The following is a 24,959-nucleotide window of genomic DNA, read 5'->3' as shown; positions in this document are numbered from 1 at the left end:
GACTGAGATGCGGAGGATAACAACTGGGTTGGGTGGCAGGGGATCCCTTCAGGGTGAAAAATCTCATGTCAGTGAAAAAATGACCTGCTGAAGTGGTCCAAAGAAAAAAAACAAACCTCTTCCAAGACCTGTTGAACCTGACATCTGACCAGCCCCCTCTTTGGAAAGGGGAAACAACAGCCAATGAGAACATCCCTATAAGACTTAGTGATCACATTATCCAAGCAGAGATCATTAACCAGAAGGGGGAGACTTGGTGACTTGCCATGTTGAAACCCCAGCTGGGAATTCAGTGTGTTACAGCTGTAGTTGGTTTAAGAGAGAGCATACTCTATGACTATTTTGAAATCAGAAGCAGCCCAAGGACACGGAAGTGTCGAAGCTGGGAGAGAAAAAGTTGGTTAAGAGGCGAGGGAAGCTGCCAAAAGGAGAAGTGTTTGCTTTTCTGTACACAACAGAAAAAAGGCAGGGCCGAGGCTGTTTTTGTTATTTATTCAAGTTTTATATGTATTCTGACGAACGGAACTGGAAAACAGACTGGTCTAAAAAATTTCACAAGCTTTCTGACTTGAAATTATACAGACTTTACTACAGAGTTGGTCACCGGCTAAGTCGGATTTTGTAATTTTTTTCACAACGTTTTACACCCTCCTGTTTTATTCTCACCTCTGCGCCTCTATAAATGATGACCTTTTCTCTAACTCAAAGTGATAAATGATAAATGACGTACCCATTGCGCCAACGCACTTTCCATGAATTCCTCTATTATCTCCTTAATGTTGGACTCCATTGTTGTGGCACGAGGGCTGTGAAACACTACAGAAGACAGCTAATTAAAGAATATCACCAACGCGGTGTATGTAATGAATCAGAGACAGAGAATCCATCTTGCGTCAAGTGAAGTAGTTTGACATTTGTGCGGCCCTTCCTCCCCTCCCTCTACCTCGTTTGCTGTCTCTTCCTCTCTGACTGCGTGTGTCAGTCAGTTTCATTGCAAAACCACACCGGAATTTTTCAAAACGCACATGTTGAGGGTTTTTTTTTTAAAAAAAACACACCCTCAAAACTTCACACAACACACACAAACACGGAAATATTTTTCTTGAGTACCGCAAAACACTAGAGTGCAAAAAAGGGACATTAACTTCGCAGAGGTGAAATATTAGGCCTATTTCCTCCTCTGCGTATTTATGTGCACATTTACCTTAAATGTGTGTTTTTACGCCATTATTTGCCTCAGTATCGCCTTGTTTTGACCTTAGACATGACATGTTGATCTAATGTGTGTTAAAAATGAGAAGGCTTCCATTTGAAGTTGTCAGAGGTTTAGTGTCTCTAACGTTCACCGTGCGTTCAGCTGCGCTCCAAGCACTGTGCAATAGTGACCTCTGGTGCTTCAAAAGGAAAGTTCATGCTTTCACATATTATTAATTACATCATCAAAGGGGAAGTGGGCTTCCTTACTTTGAGCTAGCTGCTGTGTATAATGCATTGCAGTATTTTCCGTTCTATAGCTGTCTAAACCTGCGGTATAAGGCTTCATCTGTCAAGGCTTTGATGCAAGTAAATGGGCAGGGGCGTTCCTAGGATTTCTTTAGGTGGGTTGATCGAACGCAGAGCAGGGTGGGACCACAGGAAATCAGTATTTTTAAGCAGAAAATGAAACCATTAGTGCAGAAAACACGTGGCACAACTTTCAGGTCCATGTCCAGCCCTGTGTTCTACTTATTATGTGATTTATTACGTGAAAAGTGCTGCACAAGAATTTACATAGCTTTTTTCTTTCTTTCTTTCTTTTTACTGGATATTTGTTTTGCAAAGTGGAAAAACAGTAACTAAACTAAAAGTTAAGTAAAAACGTCCCTATTAGAAATTATATACTGTATACTGTAAAATGTTCTCATTATGTCTGCTCTTCAGATTCATGTAAATACTAGTTATAAATGTTTGTTTCTTAAATGCTGCAGCTCGATGTGATTTTAATTACTTGTGTATTGCTGATCAATAACAGTAGCATGCTCAATAATCCAGGTAAGAAAATCGCAGAAAGCTCATTCTGTTCATCTGGACGTTGCCTTTTCAGGAGGAGAAACATTTCGTCAGTCATTCTAGTGAGTTCTGATCTTTCCTTATAAGGCTGGCGAAGGCAGGCAGCTGAGACTTAAATAGAGCAGAAGCAGAAAGTAGCACAACATAGAAAATACATAGAAATACTACTTCTGTAAAGTACTTGAGTAAATGTACTAAGTTACATTCCCATTGATCCTATCTATGCATCTCATCTGATGGTGGTGGGCATTGTAGGACTTATAATACTCTAGTGCTTTTTCAGTTCTTTATTTATAAAGTGTCTGTTAAAATGATGGTGGTTGACTTTTTTTGTTTGTTTCTTTATGTTTTATCATTATTTCCTGAAGTGGCTGTTACATTTTCGAACTCAAGCTGTATTTGTCAACGGCGCAAGGTTTAGCCTGCTATAAAGAAGAGTGATGATTTGTTGTTCTTATTGTGCAATGCTTTATCAAAGCGTGACATGGAGAGTGGATGTGCATAATAGTGGATTCTTTGTGGGTTTTGCACACAGGCTTCAAAAAAAGATACCAAGGGAAAGATATCATTGAAAAGCTGCCAAAAGGAAGCTGTTAGAAGATGTATGTGATCTGAAGATATGTGCAAATCATTATTATCATAGTTTCTGTACAGTCTCACCCTTAATGGTCTGCACAAGGCTTCTTCTTTATGTAATTAGGGAAATTTTATAAGGCCTGATGAGCAAAAGGCAAATTTTAGAAATTTCTTTCCATGTATTTTAATAATGTATTAATTTTATGATCCAATTTAAGGTTTTATGATACACTTTCTTTGAAGGTCAGAGCTGAGAAATGGACTGTACGCTTCCTTTGTTAATCTCTGCTACACTTTTTTTTTTTTTTTTTTGAAAAAGAAAACATTTATTTTTCTGCAGCCACTAAATGGATGCTTATATATTTGGAATCAAATAAGACATTCATGGAAAATAGTCTGTGATACAGTTTTATTTAGGAAGATTGAGCACACATTGGATATACCTGCAGCTTGGACAGATCACCATATTTGTATATATAAATATGTTTTGCCACAAAAAGGATTTATAGACTGTTAGTCTTTGTAAAATAGTTTCCAACATGTTGCATCAGTGTGCTGTTTATGCCAGAGTGTGTTCCTGTGTGCTGTCAGGGTGTGCTGACACTGCTTGTGCAGCAGTTCTGGGATTAACTCTGCCAGGATTATCAGATTGTTTCAGAGCTGCCAGAACAGACACGATGACAGCTTCATATAGGGCACCGCACACACATATGCACGCAAACACGCACACTTAATCCAACTCTCCTTGCTGGACTCAGATAACCCATTGTCATATTCAAACGTGCCTCTGTTTTAGGACATGTACAAAAGGAAGCCGACACTACAAAGCAGTTAAAAACTTCTACTTTTAATATATAATTCATGTGCATTGCCAGTTTAACAGGTTCCTAAGCATTTCATTGCAGATTAGTACAAACTACAGCCGTGGGAGTAATGTTACAGTGCACATGGGATGAACTTGTGAATCTGAGCCAAAAAATTGTTAAATATGTTTTCGTGTTTAAGCTAAACCTGTTTAAACTGACTTTTCTAGACACAACAAGATGTTCTACACATCTCCTGAACAGATTCGTAGACGGTGACACATACATGATGTCCTGCACAGAGGAGATGTTTGTTTGGTGTCTGTGCAGGGCTTGATGAGATTCCCTGTGTGTTGCCCTGTTTTGGCCATGTGCGAGGGAGCTGCAGATGCTGCTTTTGGTGGTACATAAATCAAGCCTAATGTGTCAAAACCCAAATGGTGCCCTACTTGCCACCACCCAACTCACACAACCAAAACAAAAAAAAGCACTGACACATCCTCCCCCCTCCCATCTCTTCCCCCTGAGCTTGTGTTTTTAAAAACATTTCTCCCTTTAGCTGGCAGGGGAGGGAGTAGGGGAGGCTGCCTTCTCCGTGGTGTTATCAGCTGGCTTCTCTGCGTCTTCAGCCCCGGGGGATCCTTCGGCGGCCGAGGGGTCAACCTGTGCAAACTTCAAGATGTCGAGGACATTCGCTTTAACATCCTCAAAGGTCTCCTTCACACCCTTCTCCAGGAGATAACCCACACTTTCACCCTCGGGGTCCTCTAGAGCTGTGGCTCCCTCCACAGCTGTCTGCAAGTACCTCAGGCTCACCAGCACTGACATCTGCAGAGAAAGAAGCAATAAAGATACTGTGAAATCAGGGTGTAAAATCTGTGCTCGCAGACAGTTTTTATCACAAAACGAGATGGTCAAAGGGTTTCGTAAGCTCACAAAAAAAACGAATAGAGGCATCAACTTTAATAAATCACGTAATTTTAAAGCTGCTGGGTGATCACACTCTGAAGGACTTTTATTCTGTACAGCTGAAAAGCTTGTGCGGATGTATTCTGACAGCTTGTACTGTGTTATATATGTGAGAGACAGTTATACACATTTTTTCTGATTTTGAATTCACTGTGGAAGTATTATCAGCATTATAAATTTTTTTTTCTTTAGGATTGTAACCATAAACATGATTTCACTCAAAATATTTACACTTATTTTGGAGCGATGATGTTCATAAACCATATTGGGAGGGAATTATTATCTCAGAAGGCGTGTTATGTTTATATTTTCTTTTTTTAAAACTGGAGAAATCATGAGGGTTTTTTTTTTACTTCCAACCTTCATATTGGGTTTTGCAATCTGAAGCTTATTCAAAATCAAATCACTATAAAAGTTAAAAGTTCAATTAAATCTATCTGATCATTTTCATATAGTCTCTTAGACAAATTTTGTCCAGTTTTTTTCCCAAAAGTGTGAGATCCAGTTTTGACTGAAAATTTGCTGCAGACTTCAGGACAACAATGTAGTGGTGATGCAGGAGTACAAAATATTTTTAGTATTATCTCATGCTCCCTCTATCATTTTTTTTTTTGTCTGCTGTTCAGATTCAGAACAGGTTTTGTTAAAGTAATATCTTAATACCTTGACATGCCAAAGTGGACTAGAAAAACCACGCCACTGGTCTGTTGCGGTTTAGACTGTGTGATTGGCTGGTTGGAGCGTATAACAGTGCTGTGTTGAACATATGAGAAAAGCTTCCTGTTACAGGCTTAGTTTGGCTATTTAAACATGTGCTGTCAATGCTGGCATTTTGCAAAGGAATGAAAGTGCATGTTTGATTAAAAGTTGGAAATCAATGTAAACCAGTGAGCTTTTCCCTTCTGTCGGTTGTCATGGCAGTGTGTGCGTCACTAGACAGTCATCATTTAAAATTCTGTTTTTTGCTTCTTCTTTCTTTGTGTGTCTGTGTGTGTGAGTGTACAGAATAATTTCAGCGCTCCTTTCTGAACTCAAAGAAGAATTATAGAATAGCATGACAATAATAGCATAAAACAGCTGTTTGGGTTTTCTTTTTATTATTCACCTGTATTAGGATGACTGACAGCACACCAGGGCCAGTTGAATTCATCATCTCCATGTAGTAGTCGGTCAGAGCCTGCCTACAGCCACGGCTGTACAGGTTGAGCTCTTCTGCTTGGTAGTCGTAGCTGTAGTGAGCGCTGTTATCTGTCAGGTGGTACTGCAGGCAGGGGCGTGGGGAGGCCGGGTTACAGCAGCTGAACGGAACGCCATCCAGCAGGTAACGGCCATCCACGTTACTCCTGATACGACTGTAAACAGATGAAGGAGAGAAAGCGTGAAAACCACGAAGAGTGACAGATTAAAAAACAGAGTCTAGTGAGACAAGAGCAAGAGGAAGAGAAGTGAGGAGATAAAGTCATCTTAAAACCAGTTAAAGGCCGACTTTTAGCTCAGAGCAGCCCCTCTATACAAGTGTCATCATGTCACAACCTCTCTGTTTGTTCATTCCTTTTCACTTCCCTATCTTTGACCAACCTTTCTCTGCTTGCTGTACCACCAACCTTTTCATCGATGCCTATCATTCTCTTCAAAAGTAAAGGCCAGATCTATTTTTAATATAGTCTTCCTCTACCCTTAATATCATTTCTCTCCCTCTCTTTCTCTCTCTGACATATTGTTTGACCTTTCTGGATGTGAAATCTGCTTATCTCTCACTCATGTAGACCTCTATTTTCTTTGCTTCTCTTCGCTGTATACCCCTCATCATTTTTTCTCTTTCTTTCTGTGGATCATCATTCACTCACTCCTTGACGTCCTTGGAGGTGAAGTCCAGATATCTATTGCTGACCCACTGAACCTCAAACCAGTCCTTGAAGTTGTTGTTTCCACAGCAGCGGAACTCCATCTGCAGACGATCAATGGTCTCCTTTTGAAAACAGCGGCCGGGCACGTCTGTGTCCTTGTAGAAGCGGATCCCATTCCTCAGTCCCACCTGACATTGAAGAGAGAAAAGTGTAGGAAGGAGAAGGTGTTATCTTTAAAAGTCGTTGGCGTTTCAGAGCAGTTTGAGCTGGTTTTAAAAATAATGTTTGATTGTTGGTCAAATTGCTCTCCCATTTTGGCTTTGTCTACAGCAACTTATAGGGAAGCAGGCGTTTCCTAATGTTTTGCTTGACACTGGAGGTAAACTACTTATACCCTCCTTTTAATCTTTACCCAGCCCAGTGAACCCACCTTCAGGGACTCTTCCAGGCGTCCCTGCAGGGCATAGCTGAGCACCACCACAGCAAGAAGGAGACAACAGAGTAACATGGCTACAGCAAACCAGGCCATCAGGAGCAACTTCCAACGGGGGAAGCGGCTCGCATCCAGGGAGTCCTGACACACACGAGTGGCAACCCAGTTGGTGCCAATGGAGACCAGGCCCACCATCATCAGGATGTTGGGTACCATGTGGATCTCTGTGTTGTCCATCACCTCAAGAGAAGAAGAGCAAAGTCAAAGATAAAAGTTGGCACAACACTGGCAGTCAGCTGCAGGTCTCTTTGTCATTTCCTCCTCTCAATTTAGAAGGCAATAATCCTCTGTTCAATTATCCTTATCTAGTCTAAAATGACCTTGGCAGCCAAAAGATTCAATTAGCTGCAAAGTCTACATGGAAATATGATGATAAATTTAATCCATTGCTCGTGTTACTGCAGAAGTCAATTATGGACTGAGTTTATTATTGGCTGAGTTTGCAAAAGCCTGCCAGCCACAAAGCACCTTTGTCCAATTGTTGTTTTAAAATTACCATTAAAAAATACCTTACATTTACAGTCTGGTGGCTAACGTGATCCTGTAAAATCTGTCCAGCCAGCTTGGCTTTAGAACAAATAATCTCTCTAAATGAAATTGCAAAGAAATATTTTAAGCTCCATCTAGAATACTCAGTTTTCCCACTGAGTGCAGTAGAGGGCAAAACAGAGTACACAAATGAGGTATTTGTCTACAGATGATAAAGGAGGATTATGCTCTAATGAATCATTTGTTAGAGCCTTAGCTTCCTGATTCCATTTCATCGGTTGGAGAGCAAATATGTCTTCTGTTTTTTCCCAGCCATTCACCATCACCTTGGGAAAAATGATTACCTAAGATTAGCTAAGAGCACTTCTCACTTTAGATCAATAAATATGTGAAGGTCTCCTCTCATTGCAGCTTTCCTGTGAATATCAGTTCACTAAGTCTGTCTAATTGATCACTGATCCATTAAGACAAATGGCTACAGTGCTTAAACAAAATGCACAATCCACACACACACACACACACACACACACACACACACACACACACACACACACACACACACACACACACACACACACACACACACACATGATTTTCATGGGAAAAGTGCTGACATTACAAAGACGTTTTTCAGCCAACTCCACCTACATGACTTAACATGCATGAATGTGCATGTTTACACTTGCGTGTGGTGTGTTTGTATTTGTCAATTAAACGCTGAAGCTAAGTTTAAAAAAAAGTGACACAGCAGGCTCAGTAAACAACACTTAGCAAAGGCAGATGCCTGAGCATACAATCCTATATTTGTTCAACCTTTAATACATTCATGCACTAGACGTTAGCTCCACCTGGCCTTCTAGCTTGCATTGCTTCATGTGTGTGTTTGCATTCATGCAAGCATCGCTTTCTGTACCTCTGCCCTACGAAGCAGCTCTGTCTTAAGGTAAACACCAAGACAAAAGATGAAGGCCCCACTCATCACTGCCAGCCAGGACATCAGCCACAGGCCCTGGGCCAGACGAACTCGCCTCTGCTGGGTGAACGTAATTTTCAGCAGCATGGCTCACTATTATGCACAGGCCACCACAGAGAAAAGAGAAAAAAGAAAGAGAGGGGGAGCTGGATGGAGCAGAGCAAGTCTATTCTGGTCAAAACTGATGCTATCCAGAGGTGGCCAGCTGCATTTATGGAGACAAACCCATGGAGCTCAAAATACGGTGGACTCAGTGTTGTTGGATTGGTCAGTGGTCAGTCCAGGCCTGGTCGTTTGATTAGTTATTAGTGCGTTGAGCTCATCTAAGTTGTTCCAGGTGGAGGGGATAAGCAGGTATATCCCTGAGATGGTAGAGGACAAAGTCGACCTTAGAAGATAATCCAAAAACTTTCACTGAGTTGACGAAATGTCTCAAAAAGTTGTTTTTTCTTAAATAATCCAAATCCGTGCGGATGAGAAATGTGAGAAAAGTGGTTATTATTAAAGTATGGTGGAAAAATGATAATCCTTTTCACAAATATTACAGATGTTTCCCTCAAGCAAGTGGTCACAACGCCGCAGTCCCCCCTCCAAGCTGAAATCAGTGATTTCTTCCCCTTGATGCGATGTTGTCTTTTGATGGCGCCCCTCCGGGTCTGTGCATATGCGGCGCCCCCCTAAACCGCGGTACCCATGGTTGGAGGACACAGACAACTGGCCAAAGTCGAGAGTTTGGAACCGTAATCCTCACAGTAGAGTCCCTGGGATCCTATTAGAGCCCAGGAACCAATGGGAAAGCAGGCCAGTGTCTGATCAGCAAACTTATCTGATGGACTCATAGTATGGGAGGGTCTATTGAACTATTATGACAGGTGAATTTACCTGAAGCCCATCAACACAGGCTTGTAGGTCTGAGGAAATAAACACAGGAAATATGTATTACTGTTTACCTAAGAGCAAGAATACGGTGGGGTCCAGCAGTATGGAACAAAATCCAATTTACTGTCAGCATCACTCAGAGTTTTCACTCTATTACTGAGCCAAGATATTTTATGCAGTTAGAGAAGAAAAAATCTAAGACATTTGGAATAGGCCCACACATATGAGGCTATACTTGAAATACAACTGGAACAAATGGTATAGTTTATCTTTTACAATGCTCTCAGTTTATGCACTAAAACCATTATTCTCATAATTAATTGTAACCTTAAATTTTGCATTTCCATTTAAACTGTTTGTGTGAAGTTAAATATAAGAAACCTGCAGCCATTAATGATTTTACATTACAGTGACAAAGCAACCCACGGTATAGTGTTATTTTAAAAAAAACACTATACTGTGGGTTGCACTAAAATGCATGTAATGATCAGACGTAAGGCAGATTAGATATCTATTGATTAATGGACTGACTGAAATAAAGAGAATAGGGTTCCCAAAAGGATCCTCTATTCTTTTTTGAGGTAGGTTAGGTTAGCTGCTTCATGTGCAGTGAAAGTAAGACCAGAGTTATGTTTGCAGGGGATTATGAATATAGTGCAATAGGGAGGGAGGTGGGACTGGATCAATAGGATTAAACTGCTATTATAAGTATTTATGACAACCTGAATCAGAGCTATAGTTAGGCTGAGGCTGGTGTCACATTATCAGCTCTTAAAGCACTAATAATTTTCTACAGCCCAATCAATATTAACGTTTGCAGCTATATTTCTGAATAGTGAGACAGATTGAAAGCCATTTAAAACTTACAAGCAAACCTGTTTAGCTTTCTAGCAACAAAGATTTTAATGTAGCTCAGATATGTCAGCAGCATACATGTAGCACTTTTCTTCAATTCAATTCAATTCAGTTCAGTTCAGTTCAATTCAATTTTATTTATACAGCACCAAATCACAACAACAGTTGCCTCAAGGTGCTTTACATTGTAAGGTATCTCTACAATAATACATACAGAAAAAACAAAACAAAATCATATCACCCCCTATGAGTAAGCACTTTGGCGACAGTGGGAAGGAAAAACTGCCTTTTAACAGGAAGAAAGCTCCAGCAGAACCAGGCTCAGGGAGGGGCGGGGCCATCTGCTGCGACCGGTTGGGGTGAGAGAAGGAAAACAGGATAAAGACGTGTTGTGGAAGAGAGGCAAGTATGATTCAATGCAGAGAGGTCTATTAACACATGAAGAAGAAATATTAAATATATCATGGGAACCCACCAGAAGCCTACACCTATTGCAGCATAACTAAGGGAGGATTCAGGGTCGCCTGATCCAGTCCTAACTATATGCTTTAGCAAAGAGGAAAGTTTTAAGCTTAATCTTAAAAGTAGAGACGGTGTTCATCTCCTGAATCGAAACAGGAAGCTGGTTCCATAGAAGAGGAGCCTGAAAGCTGAAGGCTCTGCCTCCCAGCCTGCAGTGCAAGAGCGAGGTGCTCAAATGGGGTGATATGGTACTATAAGGTCATTAGAATATGATGGGGCCTGATTATTTAAGACTTTGTATGTGAGGATTTTGAATTCAATTCTGGATTTAACAGGGAGCCAATGAAGAGAAACCAGTATAGGAGAAATATGCTTTCTATTTCTAGTCCCTGTCAGTACTCTTGCTGCAGCATTTGGGATTAACTGAAGGCTTCTCTAACTGAGCACTCAAAGTGCTTTTTAGTACAAGCCTCATTCACCCATTGAAGCACACACATTCAGATGCATTTCTGTTCCTTAAACTCTGATTTCAATGAATGCAACACGGAGTTCATTATCTTGCCCAAGGTCACTTTGACATGCAGGCTGGAGAAGCCGGGGATTAAAACACAACCTTCCAACTGTTTTTTGGTTTTTTTTGTTTGTTTGTTTGTTTGTTTGTTTGTTTGTTTGTTTGTTTGTTTGTTTGTTTGTTTGTTTGCTTGTGTAAGTGTCACAGAAATGGCTTATGTATAAAGAAGTTTAATAGATGGTTCCAGCAGTTAAAATGTTCTTGCTTGTACATTTCTGTGGCCAATATTGTAAGGGTGTGTTTATCTTGTCAGAAAGAACAAGTTTTGTTACACCGCTATTATCGCGAGGTTTGGGCGTGATAGTATAGGCTGTGAGCCCACGTTTAATAATCACGCTAAGGAGTCCAGCGAGCTATCTGCAAAGGCCTGGTTAGTCTACCAGCGGTACAAGGTATTTGTCATTTGCCATAACTGTATTGTGATATTGTAAAAATTTGTAATGTATGGTGTTCTAATTATTTTATGTTTTAATTTAGAATGCACAAGACTGTAAAGCTATTCTTCTAGGACCTCCGAAGTGGCAGGCGGCCACGAGGTAATTTTCGTTGTTAAAGCACAAGTGTTAATTTTGATAGACTGAAGCGCTTAAAGTCTTTGTGTTTTATGTTTGTAGTTTTCACGGCGTTCAATAAATGCAGCGAAGCGCCCGTCTTGAAGAAGCCGTGCCTGTGTTGTCATTTCGGAGTTACAGTGAAAACTCGCCCTAGCCAGTGCCGGTGAGAAGCTAATTACGAAGACGGCAGCTGCAGAGAGCGACGGTGAACTGGAGCGACACAAGAGGGCGCCATTGCATAAGCTCACCGTTCTCAAGCAGCCAAGCACAGCGGCAACAACGTTGTACAACTGGAGTAAGGTGGAAATTAATAAGGGACAGTGTTAAAGGTAGAATAATAGTGGTTTAAGTCAAGTTTAAAGAGCCACAATAAGTTTCTATAATACATTTGTCAAAGTTTATTTATTTCTACTGTACTTCAAGGTGATGCTTTGTAGTTTGGTGAATAGTTCTGTGTGCTTGCTTAAGGTCAAAGTTTGAGTGAAGTTTACAAGGTCCTGTAAGAAAAGGTGCACTTAAAGTATACAGTATTTGAAATCTGAACACAGTGCGCTTAATGACATTTAACTAGACTCCCGAGATGGTTGACAAAGATCTCGAAGAGCACCATGCTGTATCACTTACCGAAGTGGAAGAAAATGATGATGAACAAATTACAGAACTACAGACTGTTCGTAAAAGTGAAAGAGTAAGAACACTAACAGAAAAGGGTAAAGAGCTTCAAGAGAAGAAACTCAAAGGCCTCCAACACAGATATGCTGTTGTTTTTGAAAAATGGAGATATGAAGCAAGATTGAGCAAAGTAATATTAAGAAATGAAGTTTCCGAGAGTGAATTGAATGAGCTCATCAACAATGTAAATGTTGCCTGCAAAGATGTACAAACCATTTATGAACAAATACGGCAAACACAAACTCCTGATGCAGATGAAAGACGCAAAGTGGATGCATGTACGTCACTTTCCTTGTTCATTGTCAGAAGAGCTGAAAAACACTTACAAGGAGACCTTGCAGATGGTGATGAAGAGCCATGGCCAGATGTTGGATCATGCTTAGGATCTGAAAGTACTAAATCAAGGTCAAAATCACGAAGGTCTAAAAGTGGTTCAAGCCAGTCATACTCACAAACAATTAAAAGAATAGAAGCAGAGGCTGAGGCAGCTGCGTGTCAGGAAATATTAGCAGTAATGGAGGATCAAGAAAGGGAAGCAGCTGAACTAAAAAAGTTGGAACTTGAAAACTTGGAAAGGCAACAAACAATGGAGGAGCAGCGCAGAAAGATTGAACGCTTGGAAGAGGTTAAAAAATTTAATGCTGCAAGAGCTAAAGTAAAGGTTTATGCAGAAGCTGAAAGTATTTCAGAAAGTCGTAGTTTAGTGCGCAGTATCAAAACTGAGAGCGAAACCTCAGCAATCCCTGCTCCACCACAAGTTCCCTCTCAAGCTCCAAATACAATCCAAGCCCATAATGCCACAAACCCTGCATTTGTTCCACATACTCCCACAGTCATAAACCAAGCCCAACAAAACCCTGGTGTGCAACCTAAGGGCACCACAGGCCAAGCAGGAAACGCATCAAGTCCGCCATTTATCCCTAAAGCAACACAAGCTGCCGCTTCAGCAACTCATCCACAGCCAAACTTGGATCTAGTCGGCATACTAGCAGACGCAATAAGTGCTAATCGTCTTCCAACTCCGGAACCTGCACTGTTCACTGGTGACCCTTTAAAGTTCAAGGACTGGCAGTTGTCATTTGAGACCTTGATTGAAAGAAAAAACATTCCAAAGAACGAAAGACTCTATTATCTCAGGAAGTACCTTGGTGGACCCGCAAAGAGAGTGGTTGAAGGATTTCTCCTAGTGGGCACAGATGAAGCGTATGATGCAGCTTGGGAGGTGCTGGAAAGGCGCTTTGGAGATCTGTTCACTATAGGGAAATGCTTCAGAGACAAACTTCACAGTTGGCCTAAAATAAGCTCCAAGGATGGAAGTGAGTTGAGAGAGTTTGCTGACTTCCTTAGAAGTTGTGAAGCTGCGATGCCACACATAAAGACATTAGAGGTTCTCAATGACTGTATGGAAATTCAGAAACTCTTGCTGAAACTTCCAGACTGGTTGACAACAAGATGGAATCGCGCAGCGATGAAAATAAGAAAAACCCTTAATGGAGAGTATCCATCATTTCACATGTTTACAGACTTTGTATCCACTGAAGCAGACCTAGCATGTGACCCCATAGCTTCAATGCAAGCACTCAAGGGTTTGGAAATCAGTAAACCCAAACACTCACGCAGCCAAGTCGTTCAAGCTAAAACATTAACCGCAACTTCAAGTCACTTAACCACCTCAAGTCACATAAATCCCATGACCTGCCTTTACTGCAAAAGAAATGGTCACACACTGGATAAATGCTTCAAATTCATGGAAAAATCAGTCCAGGATCGTATCAAGTTTGTACAAGCAGAAAGGCTGTGTTTTGGATGTTTGAAGGGGGGACATCATTCTAAGAAGTGTGATAAAAGGAATACGTGTGAGAAATGCCAGAAGAAGCATCCCACGTGTCTGCATGATGACAAGTTTGTGGAGCGTAAAAGGATAATGCCTGCACCGAATGATAACTCTCGAGATAAGGACGAAGGAGATGAACCAGCAACCGCAATCTCTAATAGAGTAACTCAAGTAACTTCGAGCACACTGACATCCTCCATTCTACCTGTCTGGGTTTCATCAAAAAATCACCCAGACAGAGAAGTTCTAGTGTATGCCCTCCTCGATTCTCAGAGCGATACATCCTTTATCTTGGATGAAGTAGCCCAGGGTCTCGACACAGATAAGAGTAAGGCTCATTTAAGACTATCGACCATGTCCGCCAAGTCAACAGTCATACCATGTGAGAAACTGGTAAATCTTCAAGTTAGAGGCTACAAGCAGGAAAAGAGAATTACATTGCCACCGGTCTATACAAGAGAATTCATCCCTGTGAACAGATCACACATCCCGACGTCTGAAACTGCTTTGAATTGGCCTCACCTCGAAAGGCTGGCAGATAGGTTACCTCCAATGCTTGAATGCGAAGTTGGTCTGCTTCTCGGCTATAACTGTCAGCAAGCCCTTCTTCCACGGGAAGTCATTGCAGGTGAGGAGAATCAGCCTTACGCACAGCTAACTGATCTCGGCTGGAGCATAGTTGGTTGTACGTCTCAAGTTCAAAATCACAATGATGATATTGGCATAAGCCACAGAATCATTGTTCGAGAAGTTACTCCTGCAGTACAACAAGCAGTTGAACTCAGGCAAGAAGTGCATTTTGTATGCAGAACTCAAGTGAAGGAAGTGGGTCCAGCTGATGTAATAAAGGCTTTGGGATCTGATTTCTCTGAGCATGAAACAGATGACAATCCAGTCTCTCAGGAAGACATTTTGTTCATGTCAAAGGTGACTAAAGGCATAAGGCGAAAGGAAAACGGTCACTATGAACTCCCATTGCCACTCAAAACCGACGACCCGAATCTTCCAAACAACAAACAATGTGCTGAGCATAGACTGTCGTCGTTGGAACGTCGGCTCAGAAGAGATGAGAAATACTATGAGGATTACGTCAAGTTCATGGACGACATCATAACCCGTGGAGACGCAGAGAAGGTCCCAGAGCAAGAACTGGATAAGGAGGCAGCATGGTATATACCACACCATGGAGTATACCACCCCCACAAACCTGAGAAGATACGTGTGGTTTTTGATTGTTCGGCCCGTTTCCAGGGGACATCTCTTAACGATCACCTTCTGACTGGACCAGATCTTACCAACGCACTGATTGGAGTGTTATGTCGATTCAGAAAGGGCCCCATCGCCATCATGTGTGACGTGGAGAGGATGTTCCACCAATTCCACGTCATCAAGGAGCATCAAGACTATTTGAGGTTTCTTTGGTGGGACAAAGGCGATTTAAACTCTGAGCCTTCAGTGTACAGGATGAGAGTGCATCTTTTTGGAGCAGCTTCATCTCCCGGATGCTGCAATTTCGGACTCAAACATATTGCTTCTCAAGGTAGAAACAGATTCAGCGAAAAGACTATTGAGTTCATCCAAAGAGGTTTTTACGTCGATGACGGACTCGCTAGTGTGACATCAACAGTCGAAGCCATACAGTTGGTAAACGAGTCAAGGGCACTTTGTAAAACAGGCAACCTACATCTGCATAAGTTTGTGTCAAACGACAAAGAAGTGCTTGCAGCTATTCCCCAAGAGGAACAAGCTAAAGCCAAAGACCAGGACATGGCTCTTGGAGAACTCCACATTGAACGTGCACTTGGAGTGCAATGGTGCATAGAGGCAGATGAATTCCAATTCAGAGTCCAAGTTAAAGACAACCCATTGACAAGGAGAGGGGTGCTCTCGATTGTTGCTTCAGTCTTTGACCCCCTTGGGTTCGTTGCCCCATTCATATTAATTGGAAAGCAGATACTCCAAACGTTGTGCAAGGACAAAGTTAATTGGGACGAGGATCTCCCAGATCACATTCTACCACAATGGGAAGCATGGTTGCGAGACCTGCCCAAGTTGGCAGCTCTGAAGATCCCACGAAGCTACTCGCAAGATGCGGACATTGTGCAGTACGAATTGCACAGTTTCTCGGATGCGAGCCTCAGTGGTTATGGCGCATGTTCATATCTCAGAGCAAAAGGTAGAGAAGGACAGGTCAGTTGTGCACTCGTCATGGGCAAGGCAAGAGTAACGCCCATTAAGCAAACAACCATCCCAAGGCTCGAACTGTCATCGGCCGTGACTTCAGTTCGCATTGCAGATGTGATCAAACGAGAACTAGACATCCAAAATCTACAGGAATATTATTGGACAGATTCACAAGTCGTATTAGCATACATAAATAATGATGCTAAAAGATTTCACACATTTGTCGCCAATCGAATTCAACGAATAAGACAAAGCACAAGTCCTGGGAAATGGCAGCACGTCAGCTCAGAGGAAAATCCAGCTGATCAGGCCTCAAGAGGTTTAAATGCTACTCAGCTGAAAGATTCAAACTGGTTGAAAGGTCCCGATTTTCTTTGGAAACAAGAGCTTCCAGTCAAAGAGGAAATGGTGGGAGAGGTTGAAGAAATGGATCCTGAAGTCCGTAAAGGCTATACGCACACTGTACATTCGAAGGAAGCAAACCCAGTGCTAGAGCGTTTAAAGAAGTTCTCCAGTTGGTCGAGAGCTATCAAGGCCATTGCCAGGCTCAGGCGATTCATCAAAGAGTACAAGGGTGTTCAACGAAGAACGAACAAAGTGACAGATCTTGAAGAAAGAAAAGACACAGAATTATTCATCATCAAGCTAGTGCAAAAAGACATCTTTACTGAGGAAATACAGAAGATCAGATCTCAAGGAGAAAATTCTCTGCACAAGCGCAGCAGACTAAAGCAGTTGAATGCCTTTTTGGACAAGTCGGATGTTCTCAGGGTAGGAGGAAGATTATCTCAATCAACTTTACACTATGATGTAAAACATCCTGCAATTCTCCCCAAGGAGTCCCATGTGTCAGCCCTCCTCGTCAAACACTACCATGAAGGTGTACATCACCAGGGAAGAGGGATGACAATAAATGAATTGCGGGCAAATGGGATATGGATTTTAGGATGTGGGAGTGTTGTTTCTTCACACATTTACCATTGTGTTAAGTGCAGAAGATACAGAAAGGCTACAAATGTCCAACAGATGTCAGATTTGCCAGAAGTGAGAACAGAAACAGCACCTCCTTTCACGTATTGTGGCGTCGACTGTTTCGGGCCATTCATGGTAAAGGAAGGAAGAAAGGAAGTCAAAAGGTATGGACTACTGTTCACGTGTTTATGTTCACGAGCTGTGCACATTGAAACACTAGATGACTTATCGACAGATGCCTTCATGAACGCTCTTCGAGTTCTGATAGCCATAAGAGGTCCTGTCCGGCAATTAAGATGCGACCAAGGGACAAACTTTATGGGCGCCAAAAGAGAACTTTTGGAGTTAATGAAGGATATGGATCAAGAACCACAAAGAGCTATGGGTTGTGAATTTGTGGTGAACGTTCCGGCAGCTAGCCACATGGGGGGCGTCTGGGAACGTCAAATTCGGACAGTACGAAGTGTACTGACAGCGATGCTGGACAAGTTCTCAAACAGACTCGATACAGCTAGTCTAAGAACACTGCTTTACGAGACAATGGCCATCATTAACAGCAGACCTTTAAGTGTTGAGTATCTCAATGATCCCTTGGGACCAGAGCCACTAACTCCCAATCACATATTAACGATGAAATCTTCGGTTATTCTTCCACCTCCAGGAGAGTTTTGCAGAGAGGATTTGTACTTGAATAAAAGATGGAAAAGAGTACAATTTCTGGCAAATGAGTTTTGGCAAAGGTGGAGGCGAGAGTATCTGTTAAATCTCCAGCGGCGACAGAAGTGGCAGGCGGCCACGAGGTAATTTTCGTTGTTAAAGCACAAGTGTTAATTTTGATAGACTGAAGCGCTTAAAGTCTTTGTGTTTTATGTTTGTAGTTTTCACGGCGTTCAATAAATGCAGCGAAGCGCCCGTCTTGAAGAAGCCGTGCCTGTGTTGTCATTTCGGAGTTACAGCTTGCTTGCTTGTTTGCTTGTTTGTTTTTTGCCATATAAAAACATGCCATATATTATTTGAATTTGACAACAAGAAAGTGAGGAAGAAATCATCAATAATGAACAAATGTTTGTAATCTGATATACTGCATCAACAAAACTATCTTTATTGGTAGAATAGATACAAATACACAAAGAAGAAGTATTTTAATGACAAAAAGTAGAGAGAGATTTAGATTAAAACAACATTAATACCAGAAGAATGCTAAGCACAGAATTAAAGGAACACATCGATTCCAGGTGTACACATGCTGTTAAGCTTATCAACACCATCACAATAGCTGTCTTTGTATTTTAACTGTACACATTTGTCAGTTACATCAGCTTGAAAGGATTTTCCCGTGTCAACAATTCAATTCAATCCAATTTTATTCATATAGTGCCAAAGCACAACAACAGTTGCCTCAAGGCACTTTGCATTGTAAGGTAAAGACCTTGCAATAGTACAAAGAAAACATTTCTGAATCATAATATTTGACTTTCTTTTTATGATTTAAAGACCTTTACACTGAATCTCTGGATATTTACACAAACCAATCAATGCACAGTAAACTCAAAATAGTATTTTTCATTGTACACTTATTAATTTTAAGAGGTTTTCACATGAGGGCTATTTAGACTGTTTGAAAAATCCAAAGCAGTCCCTGAAGAGTTATTTTTACACAAATATATAGCAGAAACACGAACAACTGAGTCTGGTTGAATTATTATGAACAAATGTAGATTAAAACAGTCTCCAGTGACACTGATGGTACAATAACCTGCTGCTTTAAGAAAGAGATGCCTTGACTCGAGACTTAAGCGGGTTCCAAAAGGGCATTAGCTTCCTTAATCATGTTGTTTTCTCGATGTCACTCAAAGTCATTCACTGAATATAGTTTCATTGTTGACTCAGCAGAAGGCCTTGAGGTATCCGGCTTTTAAATTCCCAGTCTTTCACTGTTTTTTAAATTTGTTAAAAATGATCGCATTTGATCCCATCAGTGTCAATAATCTATTATCAGAGACAATTAAACACTTCTGTAGTCTGTATAAAGTGGGCAGCATGGTGACGAGGTGGTTAGCGAGAAGGTTCGACGTGCAATTAGTGGGGTTAGGTGAACTGGTGATTCTAAACTGGCCCTAGTTGTCTCTCTGTGTCAGTGCTACGTCAGACTGGTGACCTATCTGCTAGGAAAGGCTCCAGCTACCCCCATGACCTTTTGCCTGCACTATCAATTTGGAAGAAAACTAAAAGGTAAAAGAAAATAGACAGTAAATTAATACTACAGAACTTATACATAAAGCATATTTTTAATAAGTTAAATGGTTATTTTGTTATTTTACTGCCATTTTTCTCCGTTTTTTATGTAGCTGTGGCTCTTTCTTTCTTTTTGTGTATGAAAATCTTCTGACTATTATGCAAAGGCCTCCTTTGTTGCCCACAGTGTGATGGCTGCACTTACAGCCACACAGTGGTAATATCACCATGTTAGTGTAGAGGCTTATAAGTAATATTGCATTCACATTTCTTTCTTTAAATATAGGAATTTATTTACAGAACAATAAATAACTGGTTTTGGTTTAGAATTCATTCACATATCCACATAACGCTGCATTCTAAAATAAGTGCGCACATTTTAGTTTACACTGTTATGTATGATTAATCTTTTGTTTTCTGAGTTACCTTAGTTGCAGCTGTTCCAGTCCCTTGATTAAGGAGCCAAGAGGTGGAAAAGGGGCGGAGCGAGCTTTAAAGGAAGGCTACAAATTGGTTCACGCCATAACTCAGGACCATGGGGGGGGAATTGGAGTTCATTATGTTTGGTTTAGTTAGGTTTTGTGTGTTTTACCCCTTTTCCTGTTTTTGTGGGCTGATCAGCCACTATTTAAGTTTCCCCTTTGTCTCATTAAGTTAGGTCAGTTTGTTTGAGTTATCAGTTGTGTTGTTAACTTTGAGTAGAGTTTTGTTAGTTTGACCTCTTTTATGGGCCCAAGATTTTGATTCTTTTTGCATGAGTTAACCAATTATGTTTTTTGGGTTAAATAAAAAAATCATTTTTTGGACTTTAACCTGTGCCTAAGTTTCCTTCACTGCTCGGTCCATCACAAGTGGTGTCAGAAGTGGGATCAGCAGTTGAAGGCACAGGATTTTTTTTTCTCTTTTTTTCCCCTCTTCACTCATCAAGCCATGCACAGAATGGGAAGGAGTGGCAGAGGAGCAAAAGGAGATTGTCAAAACCAGCCAGTTGGAGTTGTAGAGCAAGTAGAAGGAGGAGAGGAAAATGGAGCCTCTGGAGGGGTGGATAGTACTGAGAGCCAAGGTAAGGAGCCGACAATGTCAGAACTGATTTCCATGCTTCGTTCTCATATGGGTCAGCAGGAGGCCCAGGAAGCAAGAAGAAGGGAGGAGTTTACCCGCCAGGAACAGCGCTTTAGAGCACTGCAACATCAGTTTCAGCTGTTGCAGGTAGAAGTGCAAGCTCGTACCTCCCCGGTCCCTGAGCCTCAAATGGAGGAACCTGAACAAGCAGAGGTAGAGTCCTTTGAAGAGGAGGATCCTCCCTGTGCTGGCTCCAGTAATGAGCAAATACATCCTCAGTCAGGTCAGTCTCGCTTTTATGAACCCAGGCTGGAAAAATTGACAGAGGAGGATGATATTGAACATTTTTTAACAACATTTGAACGCATGGCTGTAGTTTGCCGGTGGCAAAAAATGGACTGGGTTTTTCATCTGATTCCTTTACTCACTGGCAAAGCAAGAGGTGCGTATGTTCATATGGATATGGATGACTCTCTAGACTATGACAAAGTGAAAGCAGCTATCCTTCAAAAATATGACATTAATCCTGAGACATATAGACTGAGATTCCGTTCACTGGAGGTAAAACCTGATGAGAATCCAAAAGAACTATATGCAAGATTGAAAGAGTTATATGAGAAGTGGGTGAAGCCAAAAGGAAAAACGGTGCATGAGGTTAGTGAAATATTAATTTTAGAACAATACTTGAGAATGCTGTCTCCTGAGTTACAGATATGGATTAAAGAACGCAATCCAAACTCTGCAGCGGCGGCTGCAGAGCTGGCTGATGTGTTTGTGGCGGCACGGAAAAAAGGACAGTCATGGAGCCACACAGCATGGAAAATGAGAGATGGTTCAAAATCTGTCCCTCACTACCAGAAAGCAGGGGTGAGTAAGCCTCCAAAGAGCCAGTCTGTCAATATGCCGTCAAGACCTCCACCCAAGACTGTGATTTGTTATTTGTGTGGGATGGAGGGCCACACAAAACCTATGTGCCCAAAGAATTCTACAAAAATAACTCAGATGTGTTTTGTGCCCCGACAAAGTGTGGAGCCTAAAGTGGAGTTTGAGAATGGTTTCAAAATGACCTTAGTTGAGGTTGATGGGAAACCATTAAAGGCCCTTGTTGACTCAGGAAGTACTCAGACTCTTGTGCACCGAGACTTTGTACCCGCAAATAAAGTTAATGTGGAGACAATCCCTGTTCGCTGCATTCATGGAGATGAGAGATCATATCCAACAGCAGATCTGTACATCAAGGTACAAGGACAAACGTATATTCTAAATATTGGTGTTGCAGAGAATCTGCCATTTCCAGTAGTGCTGGGTCGAGATCTGCCTGTGTTGTTTGACTTGCTGAATCCTAGTTATACATGCAATGTTGCAGTAACAAGAGCTCAAGCTAAGAAGAAAGAGGAGTCCCTACACCCACTCCGTGCCTTGCCCTTCTATGATGCGGACATAGAGACTGCACCCGGGAAGTCTCGTAAGTCACGTGGACAGAGAAGGCAAGAGAAGTTTCTACATACTGCTGTTCGAGAAGCTCCTAGCACAGAGCCTGAGTTACCTTTGGGTTTCAAAATCCCTGTTAATATTATTGAAATGCAACATGACGATCCATCTCTAACATCTCTGTTCCAGAAAGCTGCAGAGAGGAACCAAGGAACTAAGCAAGATTTGAACAGCAGGGGGGAGTTTCTGCTGAAAGATGGCATTCTGTATCGTCAGCAGGGTTCAGCATTGCAGTTGGTGGTTCCTACAGCAGTCCAGAAGGTGGTGCTCTCCTTGGGACACTCCATTCCATGGGCTGGCCACTTGGGAAAGCACAAAACCATGGCCCGCATTAGAAAATATTTTTATTGGCCTGGTGTGCGCTCGGATGTAACACTGTTCTGTAAAAGCTGCCCTCAGTGCCAGAAGTCTTCTCTTAAAATCCCCTCCAGAGCTCCTCTCCAGTCTCTACCAATTATCAGCACTCCATTTGAAAGGCTAGGAATGGACATTGTTGGTCCTCTAGAAAGGAGCAAGGCAGGCAACCGTTACATGCTGGTTGTGACAGATTACGCTACAAAGTATCCAGAGGTCTTTCCTTTGAGATCAATAAAAGCCAAAGCAGTCGCCTTCTGTCTCATACAGTTCTTCTCAAGGGTTGGTTTTCCTCGTGAGATTCTTACTGACCGTGGCACTAACTTTATGTCCACTTTGTTGAAGCAGGTGTACCAGCTCCTTGGGATTAAGAGCCTGAGGACAACGCCATACCACCCTCAGACAGATGGCCTAACAGAGCGCTTCAATCAGACTCTGAAACAAATGTTACGAAAATTTGTCAATGAAACTGGTACAGACTGGGATCAGTGGCTGCCCTACCTCCTCTTTGCATATAGAGAAGTACCCCAGGCTTCTACAGGTTTTTCACCTTTCGAACTATTGTATGGCCATGAGGTACGAGGCCCCTTGTCTCTTCTAAGGGAGACTTGGGAGGGTGACCAAGAAAGATCACAGGCTGTCAATGTTGTCTCTTATGTTGTCCAGATGCGGGAACGGTTGGAGAAGATGACGGAGCTGGCCCAAGCCCACAAAGCGGAAGCACAGCAGCACCAGAAGGCCTGGTACGACCAGTCAGCTCGGCAAAGATCCTTCAGTCCTGGTGAGAAGGTGCTGGTGCTTCTTCCAAGTGATGACAGTAAGCTGTTAGCAAAGTGGCAAGGGCCATATGAGGTCCAAAAGAAACTTGGACAAACAACCTATAAGGTCGCTATTCCAGATCAGCCCCGCTCCAGCAGAGTACTGCACATTAACCTGCTTAAGGAATGGGTGGAGAGACCAAAAGCAGATGTCTTTCTGATCCGGGAGGTTTCGGAGGAGGAGGAAGTGGATGATCAGTATCTGCCAAAACCCACTCCTCAGGACCTGGATCTAAACCATCTTCCTGAGGAAAGACAGGCTCAGGTGAGAAACCTGTGTAAATTAGATGTGTTCAGTGAAAATCCTGGTAGAACGGACATTGTGGAACATGACATTGTGTTGAAAGATGGAGCTTCTGTGAGGAGAATGAGTTACAGGATACCTGAGCGTCTACTGATCCCGTTGAAAGAGGAGATCGACCTGATGTTGTCACTAGGAATCATTGAAGCCTCGAAGAGCGAGTGGTGCCACCCGGTGGTCCTGGTGCCAAAGAAGGATGGCAGTATCCGTTTCTGCATAGACTTCAGGTACCTGAATGCAATATCACAATTTGATTCATATCCAACTCCCCGCATTGATGACATGGTTGAGCGTCTTGGGAAGGCCAGATACCTGACAACAATAGACCTCTGCAAGGGTTATTGGCAGGTACCACTGACTAAGCGCTCAAAAGAGCTGACTGCTTTCCGGACCCCGTGGGGCTTGTTCCAGTTTAAAGTCATGCCCTTTGGACTGCATGGTGCCCCGGCAACATTCCAGAGACTGATGGACCAGATACTGTCTGACATGTCTGATTTTGCTGCAGCCTACCTTGATGACATAGTGATTTTTAGTTCTACCTGGGAAGAACACCTGAAACACCTGGAGAAGGTATTGGGGCGTCTTCAGTCTGCAGGGTTGACTGTTAATCCAGCTAAGTGTGCCATTGCCAAGGCTGAAACTGAGTACCTTGGGTTTGTGATTGGAAATGGAGTAATAAAACCTCAAGTCAATAAGGTCACTGCCATAGAATCCTGTCCTTTGCCAGAGACCAGAAAACAGCTGAGATCATTTTTAGGTATGGCAGGATTCTATCATCGGTTTATCCCTCATTTCTCCGCCAGGGCAGCTCTTCTGACGGATCTGACTGGTGCCCGAAGTCCCAATAAGATCACCTGGACAGAGGAGGCTAAGATGGCTTTTCAGGACCTACGACAATCTCTGAGTAAGAGCCCAGTGTTGCACAGCCCTGATTTTGAGAGAAATTTCATTCTTCAGACTGATGCCTCGGAGAGAGGATTGGGAGCTGTTCTGTTACAGGGACCGCCTGGAGAGCGTCATCCAGTGGCCTTCATTAGCCGCAAGCTGTTTCCGAGGGAAGTGCGATACTCAACCATCGAGAAGGAGGGACTTGCCATCAAATGGGCCCTGGACTCCTTTAGGTATTATCTTCTTGGACGGGAGTTCATATTGGAAACAGACCACAAGGCTCTTCAATGGATAGAGAGAATGAAGGACACAAATGGAAGGATCACGCGATGGTACCTTGCAATCCAGCCATTCCGGTTCACCATCAACCACATCCCCGGCAAGGATAACTGCACTGCAGACTGTCTCTCTCGCTGTCCCAGGGAGAGATCTGAAGAGGGGGAGTGTGTGATGGCTGCACTTACAGCCACACAGTGGTAATATCACCATGTTAGTGTAGAGGCTTATAAGTAATATTGCATTCACATTTCTTTCTTTAAATATAGGAATTTATTTACAGAACAATAAATAACTGGTTTTGGTTTAGAATTCATTCACATATCCACATAACGCTGCATTCTAAAATAAG

General features: G+C 42.2%; 2 protein-coding genes across 2 annotated transcripts in view; both read right to left on the bottom strand.

Annotated features, from left to right (window-relative positions):
- ccdc88b (coiled-coil domain containing 88B) overlaps positions 1 to 941 on the bottom strand; it is a 57,139-nt gene extending 56,198 nt beyond the window's left edge. Inside the window, exon 1 of the mRNA XM_004545564.5 lies at positions 731 to 941. Within this exon, the coding sequence (XP_004545621.2) occupies positions 731 to 790 (60 nt within the window). The 5' untranslated portion in view covers positions 791 to 941. The remainder of the gene's footprint in view (positions 1 to 730) is intronic.
- Positions 942 to 3,017: 2,076 nt separating this feature from the next.
- rom1b (retinal outer segment membrane protein 1b) lies at positions 3,018 to 8,929 on the bottom strand. Its single transcript, XM_004545563.5, has 5 exons — positions 8,140 to 8,929; positions 6,675 to 6,917; positions 6,245 to 6,432; positions 5,503 to 5,749; positions 3,018 to 4,256 (listed from the first exon to the last, which is right to left on the bottom strand). Exons 1-5 carry the CDS (start codon positions 8,284 to 8,286, stop codon positions 3,984 to 3,986), a joined length of 1,098 nt encoding a protein of 365 aa, XP_004545620.1. The 5' UTR covers positions 8,287 to 8,929; the 3' UTR covers positions 3,018 to 3,983.
- Between the last annotated feature and the right edge of the window lie 16,030 nt (positions 8,930 to 24,959).

This window comes from Maylandia zebra, linkage group LG2, assembly GCF_041146795.1.
Source record: "Maylandia zebra isolate NMK-2024a linkage group LG2, Mzebra_GT3a, whole genome shotgun sequence".
NCBI lineage: Eukaryota > Metazoa > Chordata > Actinopteri > Cichliformes > Cichlidae > Maylandia > Maylandia zebra.
Note: the sequence above shows the minus strand (reverse complement) of the source record. Positions and strands in the feature narration are given on the sequence as shown.